Below are 13817 nucleotides of genomic sequence, written 5' to 3' on the forward strand. Positions count from 1 at the left end.
ACATCTTTACAATTTTTTAATGCAAGTCTGCAAATTAAGGAATTTACAATTTTTCTGCACTTCTTTCCTCTCTTACCGATTCTAAGAATAATTAGAGGGATGTACCCATAAATATGTTTGTCTGGATGATGCAAGATGCAATTTTGTGACTTATGAAATGTGTAATAATAAGTGTATCTTTAAATTATTTATTTATTCCATGTTAGAAAAGGCTCCATTTTGAATTATATCTATGTATCCATGTGTATATTTTATCTCTGATGTAGCGTTGGTCAGCGACAGCTGGTTTGTCTGGCTAGAACTCTACTACACAAGACAAAGATCCTGATTCTGGACGAAGCCACGGCAGCCGTGGATGTAGAGACAGACGAACTGATCCAGAGGACGATTAAATCAGAGTTCAGTGACTGTACTGTACTGTCTATAGCTCACAGACTCAACACCGTGATGGATTACGATAGGTGAGTGACTGTCTATAGCTCATAGACTCAACACTGTAATGGATTATGATAGGTCGGTAACTGTCTATAGCTCATGGACTCAACACTGTGATGGATTACGATAGGTGGGTACTGTTACTGTCTATAGCTCATGGGCTCAACTCTGTAATGGATTATGATAGGTGAGATACTGTCTCCAGCTCATAGACTCAACTCTGTAATTGGATTATGATAATTATAAGTTTAGAGGACACTTAAGGTAAGGTTTGCATCTCCCTCCAACTCATATTTTTTTTAATATGCACACATGCTATATATCAATTTATTCACGGAGATTAGCTTCATTATTTAATATGATTTTCAAAGATATTGCCCGTCTCATTTTTTGAGTAAAAGACGCCAAATTTAACGTATTTCATATTTCACCTCGAATATTATTTTCATTGAAAAAATTGATTTATTTTATAAATTATCAAACTTTTATTATCAAAATGACCGGAATTAGTATAATTCATGCTTCTATTATTTAAATGTTTAAATTTCCTTTATCAGAAATGTGAAAATTTGGGTAAAAAAGAAGATTTTTCAATTTTCCTTGATAAAGTGAAACCGTTGCCATGGCAACAAAAATATAAAAACCAACGTTTTACATATCTACCGATTCCATCAAAATCCATGAAGTTATTAATTTGATCATTTTCATTAATTTGAACTAAAAAAATATGTATGTCCCCAATATTATTTCCATGGAAACAGGGGCTATATTATGGGTTCGGAACATAAAAATCAGGCTTTTTCTACAATTTTAAAGACAACATTGATATCACCTTGTCATGGTGAATGTTAAAGACTAATGTTATTTTTCATATTGTTTTTAGGCATAAATTGACCAAAAATATTCAAAATAAAACTCTTCCTGTGCTACATGATGGTCTAAAAATTTATTCCATGGAAGAACTGTAGTATTTATGGCAATCTTTACATCTGAATATTCTGATGAAATTGTCCATGAATTATACTGCAACACCTTTAGAAGTACATGTGTATGTATATAAACATATTTCAGAATATGTTGCAACTAAACCAATTAAAAGCCTATGAATTTGACCTCATGCTGATTAGTTATTCCAACATGTAGTAACTTCTAGACATCTTTGTAGCAAAATATCTTTATTCAGTTATGGTTGGTGACTGTCATTATACATGTATGCCATTTTTTGAGTGAAATGTTGTAAGCATTGCATCCACGAAGCTGCTGTTTTTATAATTAAATTATTTCCTTACTTGGAAGAGTAGAAATGCTATCTTTAAAGTAATGTTTGTTTGCCCTCTCTTGACTCAGGGTAAAATTATTGGGTCAGTAGGTGAGGAAATCTTCAACAACATTTTTTAAGGGGGATAAAAGGAATAAAAAGAAAAAAATACTGCCCTGCATTGAAAAAAAAGTTTTCAGTCTGGTCATTTTAGTCAGTCGGTCTGGAGAGGCCGACAACCAAACATTTTTTAAAGATGGCCTATTTCTACACTTCATGGACATTAGCTCAATCATTGGATTAGATAGTCTTAGAATCTAAATTGAAATATCAGACAGAACAAAATAAAGATGAATTCTAAGTGACATCAATTCATACTTTAATAATGAGTTTACAGAGTACTTCTGATTTCAGAGAAAAGGCAAATTCTGCAAGATGAAGTAACACTGTCATTATGATAAATATTTGTCAAGAACAGGTAAAAAGAAACAATGCTACAGTGATAGATATATTTCCTTGATATCCATGAAATAATAGTTTAAATATAACAAAATTTTCTGCTTTTTAAAATCAAAATACTTGAAAAAAATTTAAAAGATTATAAATGTAAACAATTTTAAAATAAACTACATGTATTTGTGAAAAAAAATTAATTTCATTAGATTACTAAATTGGTCTTATCATTCCTACTAAATTAACAACCTTACAATTGCCAAGTGTCATGTTTTAAACTGTTACAGTAGATATAATTATACATGTTCATTGCAGCTTTATATACAAAACTCGTCAGTTTTCAGAAATACTTATTTGAGCATATTAGGTCCTGGTAAGAACAAAATTTAATGAATAAAAATATTAATCTTAATTGTTCATGTATTAATTTCCTTGCAATTTTACAAACCCTTTTAAGAAATTTGTTACATGTAAGTATATAGACAAAAGCAACCTTCAATTAATACCTATGTATAGTATACATTTATTTTACTGAAAACAAATTCAAAGATGGACAAGCAGAGCATGAACTGCAATCATAAGCATAATGATACACATCTTTTCTAAATATATGGAAAACGGCATGTATATACTAGATAAGGATGTTGTTGAACATTTAATTTTCTTCTATAATCTATAGACATATAAAAATATGCATTGGGTATAACAAGTCGGAAGTTCTTCTCCAAATCTCCATTGATTTTGCCATGTCTGGTTCAACATCTTAGCTTGATCCATCCAACTTTCTTTAATATTCTTGAGCTGATATGGGATGACCTCTACTTTGATTGATGGCACAAATCTTTTTAGGAAACACTGAAGTACTTTTTTTGGTTCTTATCTATTCCAATATTAATGACCCATGATCTGAAATCACATGTGTTCATTTTTACAATAACATTTAAGGAATTGCATTTTTTGAATAGCATAAGGAATTGCACTGAGTTTCATTCACTCAATGAAATGAATAAATTTCCAATATAATGAATGAAGAATCAATATGAAATTATTGTAAAAATTACAGATTGAATTAGTGAAATTCAAATGCTTGATCAAGAAAATTAATGTTCTTGTCATGCACAATCTGTATCTCTTTTTATTAATTAGAAAATGGGATATTATTAAAATACCTCATTTAAAAAAATTGAACAATTGTAACCTCATTTAAAAAGGTAACTTGAACAATTGTATACCTGTTCTGAGGCCTAAACAGCAAGGATTTTATTTTTCATAATTTCTTGAATGAATGCATTTTTTAAATTTTTTGGCAATGTTGGGATATTAGTCACATCCTGACATCATTGTACCGTTTATTCATCGTTTTTAGTTAGTAGATCATTCATAACTTTCAGTAAAATGAATAGTTAAATAATTACCTGATGAAACTATCAACAATCAAACTGTCAACATCATCATTGGACATGGTCAAATGCACCGTGACTTTTCTTCCCGGTTCGGACTGCATATAGCATACATGTAATACTTTACAGGATACTCTCAGGTCTTTTCTTTTTTCTTTCCCATTCTCACTTAAAATTTTAGTGTAGTGGTGAAGCGAGAAACACACATCAGCACAATGCGTCAATGACTTTCTTCTGATCGGAATTACCGTGCAACTTGCCACGTTTCGTATCGAAAATAAACAAGTCCTCCTTTATTGGTTCATCCACATGCATCACGCTAATCTCAAAGGCTTCTAAGATTCCTATGCTTTGATTTGTTATAATACTTTGAATCGTCTTTCTTCTGAAAACGTCCTTCGTTTTTAGTCCTAACATTAAGTGAAAACAAACATCAAGTATGACAGAGGAAATTCGTTACGGAGACGCTTAGCATCTTTGGTTTAAATTTGCCTGTTTCAAACGCTTTGGTGATTCGCAAGAGTTATCTCCCTGTTAACGCAAACCTTACCTTAAGTGGCAGTCTTATGATGAATTTTAATTTTACATTTTTTACAGAATAATGGTAATGGACAAAGGATTGATAGTTGAGTTTGGAGCCCCTCAAAAACTACTGGAAGATAAATCCGGGGTTTTCTACTCGATGGCTAAAGCTGCTAACCTCGTTAATTAACATATCTTATTTAGAGTCATTACGGTACTGCAAAATCACATATCAAATCCAATCAACCAATATATTTTCCTCAAACTGCGAAAATTTGACCTTTGGAAAATGTGATTTTACAGTATTATTTAGTTCCTGTTTTTCAATAAAAGGATATCAAATTGTATTTGATTTTGAAATGATTTGTGTTCAATCTTTCTACTTTAATTTTCTAGGATTCCTCTAAAAAAATAATTGATTTTGAAATAAAAGTAATTTATATCAATTATTGATAAATAAATAAAGAAATATATAAACAATAATTAAATAATCGTTATAAAAAATCTACATATTTAATTTTCGAAATTGACGATAAAACAAGATCATTATTTCCCATAATTTTTTTTTTAGCTCACCTGAGCCGAAGGCTCAAGTGAGCTTTTCTGATCACATTTTGTCCGTCGTCCGTCCGTCCGTCTGTCTGTCCGTCCGTCTGTAAACTTTTCACATTTTCGACTTCTTCTCAAGAACCACTGGGCCAATTTTGACCAAACTTGGTACAAAGCATCCTTGGGTAAAGGGAAAGAACAAAATACAGTGTTAGCAGTAATTCGCCGAAAAAAAATACGATATTTTAATCTTCTTTGTACAATTTTTTGATGTTATGCTTTGAAGTAAGGAAGATGCGAACTAAATTCTACAGGCACAAAAATGACGTAATTTTTAACTATGACGTCACTAATGCGCGCTAAACATGGAATGGTTGTGTAAAATCGTTAAATTATTTTGAAAAATGAGTATCTTTGCTGAAGTTAGACCCTTTCACATGCAACAACCACTTTTATACTCCGCATATAAGTTCATCATTACATATCGCAGTTACACTATTAAAATAGTGTTGGTTGTCACCTGTGATCAATATGAATTTTGCAAAAGTTAACATGCGGAAAAAGGATATTTTAACGACACAATTTTCCTGATATCGATAATAATGACGCATAATTGATACAGAATGAGATTTTCTGATTTTAGGTACCATCACTGAATATCGTAAACTATTAAAACCTATGAATAGGAATAAAATATTTTGAAAACAAAGAATAAATGGTACCTAAAGATGCCGCTTGTACTTTGTACATCATCTGCACAAGTGTATAGACTATAGTGTCCGTTGGTTGTACATGTAGTATTGAACAACAGTACTAAAATATCCTAGACCTTAATTCATTCGACAAAATAGCACAATAATATTTTTTTTAATTTATTAAAAAATTAATTTTAAAAAAATCGGAAATACCTCAGTATAATTATATTTTCTATGAGTCTTTCTCAATGTACATGTGTATGTAGTCTTACTATAGTCATAGTGTGACGTCCGATCAATAATATGACAACCATAAAAAATACAATAAAATGTATATGCATCGAATACGATAACCTTTTAATGTAACATTAATAGTATGGTCCAACTTTAAATATGTTTTAAAGACTTTTATTGTGAAAAATAAATATTATAATATTCATGATAATAATAAATTTGCAGTAGCTGATAGCAGTTAATTCAACAAAACAATACAAGTAAAAATAAATTGCCGAATACTACATAGATTAGTAAGAATATTATTTGTCCGGGCAGGGACAGGGGCCCACAACCACACAAAAAAATGATTTATTACGACATGTATATTTTGGACACAAAAGCCCCCCCCCCCCTCCCTCTTAAATCCGCCAGCTTTGCAATGGCATGATATGCATATCAAGAAATTCAAATATTAATAGCTGAAACGTTAAAGAAAATTCTTGCAAATTAATTCAATACATGTTTTTTTTTTTCTTTAATTGAAGCGGCCTTAGTATAAAATTTTAACATCATTGTTCCATTCCAGGTGTGTAGCAAAGTTATCCTGTTATGGTTGCCTCTAATCATAATCTTCAGAATTTTTTTTTAGATTTTAGTTCTTTCACCATGGATCATTTAGATATCAAAATTTTGCCCCATTTTTTTTTCAGACACTGTATAAGCATTTAACTCAATAATTGTCATTGACTCTCCCCCCCCCCCTGCCCTACACATACTTTTTGTTAATGTGATTAAGGCTGACTGGATGTAATTGTACGTTTGATGTCACCTATTAAGTTCAAAACCTACGAGGGAGGAAGGGAAAAATTAAACAAACGAAATCTTCGAAGAAATGAGTATTTACTCATTTATGAATTAAAATGCGGTCAATATTTGTAATCATGTAGGCTTATTGTTTCAAAATTAGTTTTAAGTAAACTTGTCACTTTACATGAAAGAATAGACTCTCAGAGGGTTCATATGTTGTCTATTTCTATATATGGAATGTACAGTTTTTCTAAAAGTAAATGAACACTTTAAAATATGTTGACTTTTCTGAGTGCCAATTTCTCCGAGACCTTCGTGTACGGTATACGATCTTCGGGCAGCCTAAAGTTGTAAGTTGTGTAAAACAATGTACTGAGAGAAGATAAGTTTGAACTTGAATAATCTCCCTTCCAAATCAAACCGCTTGTCAAGATCTTTCAGGGTAAGTTTATTTTATTCTACCCCCGCCCCCTTTCAAAAGCAAAATACTTGCGTACGTCACTGCTATGTCGGCGATTTTCGTGAATAAGAGACAGAACATAACTAAATCAACTTGTATTTAATAATGAGGGATTGAATATGCATAAGATATATCGTTTATGATAAAATTTGTGTAATTTAAGGGATTTAATCTAGCTGAAATCATATTTTCCGTTTCGTTCCGCGTTTTAGCAACACCCGGAATGGGGGATGCTAATTCGGTAAAAAAGAAAGAAAGAAAGACTTGTACCCATGCTAGTGGAATTCTGAAAATCTTACAATGGTCAGTGACATCCAGCAGCTTTTGATCTATCTGATCAAGCTAAAGGCTTCCCTGCCCTTCATCCTTGGATTTTCAGAATAGTAGAGAGTCTTACAGATGAAACACAAACAGTCTTACAAAACCCTCCCGAATCTTTGTTACGAAGGAAAGCAGATCATCTTTGCAAGTTGTCATCAATAAGATAATTGTTTTGGATTGATGTACACAGATACGGGTATTTCAAAACCTAAATCCAGGTATATCGGATTCCTTAATGTCCAATAGCATACACAATAACATTTCTTAATTTGTGATCACGAAATTCATGTACGTAGAAAAAGTCGTATTTACTTTTTTATACTTCCACTATCTTTACTAAATATTAGTACGTTTTTATGTTTGATAAAATGCCACCACTTCATAACATTATGCATTTTGTACGATAGAAAACGGTATGGTGTGAATTGGGGCATACAAAGGAATTACATGTACAATAAGGAAATCCAATCTACTACTTCTGAAGGAAAAGCTCGCAACTCAATTTTTTTTCGATAATAAAAAGTTTCAACACTCTCAGAAAGGGAAATACCTATTTATGGCTGGGGGAGGGGGGTTAATGGGCCATGCAATTTATGAAAGACCTGTGCTTCCCGGGAAGGGGATTGCAGATAGTTGGTGTTTTTTTTTGTTTTTTTTTTTTTTTTTGTGCTCACTATATATAACATTAATTCCTTAAAATTACGAAAAGGTATGTTTGGGGATAGGGACTACTTAATTTTCTAAAGCATTTTTTTTCCAGTTGTGCCCATCCCCCTACTAAAATGACTTCTCATGGACCAATATATATATTACATGTTTAGTATATTCTTTAAGGTTATCCGATCCTCAGGTTCTGAAAATCAGGCATTGAGTAATTGAAAATGCTCACAAAGATGTCTCTAAATTCTCAAATTAAAATGTATTTACCCACGGTGTTTCTTTAAAATTCATCTTCAAATTTAATCATATTATATAGGGAAAATTAGTAAATCTCGAATAATTTTTCAGGAAATGCGATTTGAACTACCTACTGCATATTGTTTAATTGATAATTGATCAATAAATACATTTTAGGAATAAAAATTATAGGTATCCAGGCTTTTAAAGAAAATTGCATGAATTTTCAATTATTTGGACTTTACTTTCTCGTACTTACTTCCATTGTTTCATAATGCATAGTGTATGGAGTGTTTCCTTTCAAAGAAAACACTGTAAATCACTTCTAATTTCAAATAATGCATATAAACATTGGTAACTAAGGCTAAATTAAAAGAAATTTGATTTTTTTTAAATATGCAAGTTCTACTTCATTTTATGAGGTACAAATGTCAACTTTTTAAATAACGTTTGTTAAAACTTTAAAGAGCATTGAATCATACGTAGAGGCATAAAATGAAAATTGTTGCATGAAAAAATTTCAATTTCAAGCCTTATTTTAATACTTTTTGAATTAAATTATAAATTAAAGAGTTATCCTTCCTGGCTGAGGATCGTATATCCTTAAATACAGGAAATACTCGTCTGTATTGTATTGTACATTATAACCCTCCGGATTCTTTTCGTTTACTGTGAGAATCATACGAAGTCGTTCAATTGTCAGAAAAATGAAGATGCAAGGAAGCTGTGATCTATTTTTTAATGCTACATTCTTTACCAAGCGAAGAATTTTTGCGAAAAATAAAACAACAAAAAAAAGTGTCACCAGCAACTTAAACATTTTAAACCTATTAAAATATGCGAACACTGTACTAAATACATATATTTGGAATAAATATGTCATCGGCTGCTAGAAAGTGGGGATTCTCAAAAGAAAATCCATGAGCGATTATACATGTACTTATCCGACAAAATTGTCAAAAAGTATTGAATATGTAAACTTACGAGGGTTGTCCCAGAAAACGCGAACATTTTCAATATCTTTAGTTTCACTTTGACTATAAATAAAAAAAATGGCGTAAATCATTATCAAGTTGTCAGCTAAATAGTAAATCAATAATAGTTTCCGAACAGGTTTTATAACCTTTTTTTTAAGCGAATTGAAAGAATACCTGCTGTTATGATATTCAGTCTGAACCGAAAGTTTGATTTACATGTATACCCCCCTCGCCCCCAATGTAATCCGCCTTCCAAACAAAATTTCACAACATTTACTGATAATTCATTTTCAGTCTTATTAAATATAATTTTACAGTCCTATTAAAACCAGAATATATTGTAAGGCATTTATAAATTATATGAACTCATTCAACTCATAATGGAGGGAAGGGGGGCATTTAAATTTCAAGTGTTCCTCTGTCACCAAGCAGGGTATAAATGAATATATCACAGAATACTATCAGTTTTTCATGTACCCATTATATAATTAAAAGTTTACTAGACTGATACTTTTTTTTAAATCAAGATCGAAATTTCTCGCATTCTTCTTTATATGTTTTAATATCTTTATTAGCAAAATTGACCATTAGAAGGAGGAATTCTCCTGTATATACGTACATTAAATAATCATAGTCTTCCACGCTATTGTTCCAATAGATATAAATATTAATTTTCTATATAAATATTAATTTTCTAGACATTCGAGATTTTTCCAACTGTTTGTGCACCTTATTTACCATATGTTTGAGAATTGAACTTTTTTGGTACTAAGGACAGCCCGGGACACTCGAATTTTTCCATCAGTACATAATTTTCACTAGATTTTTCTCAATTAATTTCACAGAAATAGCTGATATTATTATACCCCCCGCTTGAAAAGCGGGAGGGTATATAGTAATCGTTAATTCCGTCCGTCCGTCTGTACGTCCGTCCGTCCGTCTGTTACGCTTTGGGGTACCCATCTCTTATCCGCAACTCCTCTCATACCACTGAATGAAATTTAATGAGATTTTTCACAGAATCTTTATAACATATCGCCATTGTGCAAGTCCTATTTTACTTTTTGATCCGACACATATTTTTGGGTTTCCCGGCCACAGGAAAACATGGACTTTTCACCAGTTATAACCATATGGGAGGCGGGGGGTATCATTTAGTGAGCTCATCGCTCACAGTACCTCTAGTTTTTATTGAGACCTGCAATAAAATGAAAGTAAATATCCATGAGAAAAGAATTATTACAACCACGACTTAATTTCTTTAATATATAATAAAAACTGTGTCCTAGCGAATAAGTTGAAATTTTCAGATTACGCTTATTGTACACGTTAAATGTATGACGTCGCGTCAAAATTCTTCGTAAAATCTTGACGTTTTGCTATGAAAGGTACAGTATTGAGCGCTATTTTTGCAATGCATACATTTGAGACAGGTATATAAATTATATATCATTTAATTCTACAAATCCTAAGCTTTTTAAAATGTTTTGAACCGAGCAGGTCTGGCAAACGGCATTTTTTGGCCAATACCGTACTTTGTTCTTTAAATTGTTAAAATGAAGGGCCAAGTCCCCTCGCAAGGGGAGATCGTCAAGAAAGACAAAAATAGGGTGGGGTCATTAAAAAATCTTCTCAAAAACCACTGGGACAGATAAACTGAAACTTATGTGGAAGCATTCTGGGGTAGTGTAGATTCTAAATTGTTCAAATCATGACCCCCGGGGGTTGGGCGGGGCAACAATGGGGAATAAAAATTTTACATAGAAATATATAGGAAAAATCTTTGTAAATCTTCTTCTCAAGAACCACTGGGCCAGAAAAGCTGAAACTTATGTGGAAGCATCCTGGGGTAGTGCAGATTGTAAATTGTTCAAACCATGACCACCGGGGATTGTGCGGGGCCACAATGGGGAATCAAAATTTTACATAGAAATATATAGGAAAAATCTTTAAAAATCTTCTTCTCAAGAACCACTGGGTCAGAAAAGCTGAAACTTATGTGGAAGCATCCTGGGGTAGTGTAGATTCTAAATTGTTCAAATCATGACCCCCCGGGGGATGGGCGGGGCCACAATAGGGAATCAAAGTTTTACATAGAAATATATAGGAAAAATCTTTAAAAATCTTCTTCTCATGTACCACAGGGCCAGAAAACCTGAAACTTATGTGGAAGCACCCTGGGTAGTGTAGATTGTAAATTGTTTAAATCATGATCCCCGGGGGTAGGGCGGGGCCACAGTGGGGAATCAATGTTTTACATAGAAATATATAGGAAAAATCTTTAAAAATCTTCTTCTAACGAACCACTGGGCCAGAAAAGCTAAAACTTATGTGGAAGCATCCTGAGGTAGTGTAGATTTCAAATTGTTTAAGTTATGATCATTGGGGTACGGCGGGGTCACAATATGTATTACAAGGGGGAAATCTGGTAAAAAACAGAATGGTCAAAGATTCTCAGGTGAGCGATTTGGCTCATTGTTTTCTATAAGAATTGTTTTATGCTCAAATATGTCTCGAGGTATTTTTTAGCATATAATAATTACTTTTAATTATTTTACTTCTATGAAATATTAAATATTCGTCTTATTATGCATAATCTTAATTCATCAATAGCTACTATTACCTTGTTTAGAGAAAGAAATACAACTATAACTTTCTATAAAAAAAAACTTTCGATCTCACACAAAATGAAAAATTTAGGTAAAGTGGTCAGTGACAAAGACAATAGGAGTCATGACTTTATACCCCGAGTCACTGGTAAACTATCAATGCTTGGAAGTTCTCTCATAACAGTGTTAGGTTTTCGAGAACCATTTTCTTTTCTCGAAACGAAGTAAAAGTATAAAAAAAGCTGAGGACGGATTATAATTCTACATAATGAGACGAATCTCTTGATATCTATCATGAAAGTAAAATCAATAAAAGTAGATTTATATGAATAAAAATACTTTGAAGCATCTTCAAAACCGCTTTCATAAAATAAATGAATACAGTGTAATTTTAACCGTGTAGTTTGGGGTCTAAAAGATGTGTAGTTGATCGGACTAAGATTATATGAATGCTGTCATCTGCACGCATCTGAGGACCCCTTCGGCCTAATGTAACGTACATGTATGTACATGTAACATGTTTATGCTATGTTTCAGCTTGCGATGTGACAGTATATTAATTAAGTATTCTGAAACTTTTGTATCTAAAATGCATAAACATTACTATTTTCAATAAGTTTGAAAGCATTGTGAACCTACGACCGTTTTCGCTTTTCCACTGCTACTAAAACGTCATCAACACATTTCGAGAACGGCGCTCTTTACTGGTATGTTTGGGGACCGCTTTGAGAATGTATCTATAGGCCTAATTCTGATATCGGCAATTTTTTAATGTTTTAAAATTTTTGTCGATTGGCTCTTTAAACGGAGTGCCATCGATTCGGCATTCCTATCGCTTTTAAAGGCGCGATCCCGTCTTCTTCAGCTCTCGATCTTGTCGATTTCACTTGTCGATTTTCTTAGGCCTATGTCCTAAATATCGTATTTTTGCACACGTCTTGGTCATTAATACAACACAGAAAGATTTTTCTATTTTCTATTTAAAAATGAATATAGTTAAACATGTAAATCATAAAAACTTGTTTGTAAATTGTTATCAATTTGAATTTTACGACATGTTTTAGTACGAAGACCCACTTGGGGTAAAATGATCAGAAGAATTCATCCTTAAAATAATGTATGTAGTTTTGATTTTAAAATCATCTATTTCATATTTCCAAGAACCGTTACATAACAAAAGCAGCAAATGTTGGTAGGTAATAACAACAATAAATTATTTCAAAGCATGGAAATTTGATGTTTTGAATATTGTCGATTTGATCGGTAGTATTTGCGTCGAACGGTAAAACAGTTCTATTCGGAAAATCCTAAACTGTAGATAATTATCTAAATCAAATGTTTTATAATTTTATTTTCAGCTGGATACACTCAAGCACAATCAAAACTATTTTAATTTACCCCCCACTATACTTTCTTCCGCGGCGTTGCCGATCGCATAAGCGTTGCCGATCGCGCGTTGACAGGGTTGTGAAGACGGAAGACCTCAATAAGAAACAGAGTAAAAACAATATGTTCCCCAACTTTGTTTGGGGAACATAATGAGTAAAAGACGATTTTTATTATATAACCGCATGTTTTTTTTTAATTAAGGAGTAAGGAATATTTGAAAAACATGAATCATACTATTGTGTTAAGATGAGTCATGAAACCCTGGTGATATATACTTCTTAAGACAAGGTAAGAGAAATGCGTGTATTAACGAGTATATATGTAAAGTAATAATTCAATTATCGTAATGCATCGGTGGATGCAAGCTGTGCAATATCTTAATTATTAACCCAGATGAAAAAATTGATATATACATCAGACATAATTGTTCTCCAGAAGCAGTGATCAATTTCCTAAAATGAAATGCTATTATATTATTTTTTAATTTGAGAGGTAAATGCTATAATACAGTTTTACTGTAACAGATTGCAGTCTGACAAATCGATTTCTTATTTATGGATTAATGACTAGTATTTAGAAATGTCCATGTTTGTAGATTCCCTGCTCACCTTGCTATTGTTGGTAGGATACATCGTAAGAAGATATGCATTTTGTTTGTTTGTGATCCTTGAGTGACCTCTGAACTTCATAATCTGGTGACCTCCTGGCTTTTGATTATGATGCTGAATGATATGACCGACATTAATACAACAGTGGACTTCTCCTGTCAGAAAAATTCACTATGGGTAAGAAATAAAGGAATAAAGGCCGTTAAATCTTTTTAAAAAAA

At 32.2% G+C, this 13817-nt stretch overlaps 1 protein-coding gene across 1 annotated transcript; it reads left to right on the top strand.

Annotated features, from left to right (window-relative positions):
• Positions 1-266: 266 nt before the first annotated feature.
• LOC134246309 (multidrug resistance-associated protein 1-like) lies at positions 267-4342 on the top strand (the record flags this gene model as incomplete). Its single annotated transcript, XM_062728668.1, has 2 exons — positions 267-461; positions 4144-4342. Coding segments are annotated over 2 exons (310 nt in total), but the record flags the coding sequence as incomplete, so codon positions are not given.
• Positions 4343-13817: the final 9475 nt, after the last annotated feature.

The sequence above is a fragment of the Saccostrea cucullata genome, unplaced genomic scaffold (assembly GCF_032062105.1).
Source record: "Saccostrea cucullata isolate Sc308-1 unplaced genomic scaffold, CSIRO_AGI_Scuc_v1 ctg16016, whole genome shotgun sequence".
Classification (NCBI taxonomy): Eukaryota; Metazoa; Mollusca; class Bivalvia; order Ostreida; family Ostreidae; genus Saccostrea; species Saccostrea cuccullata.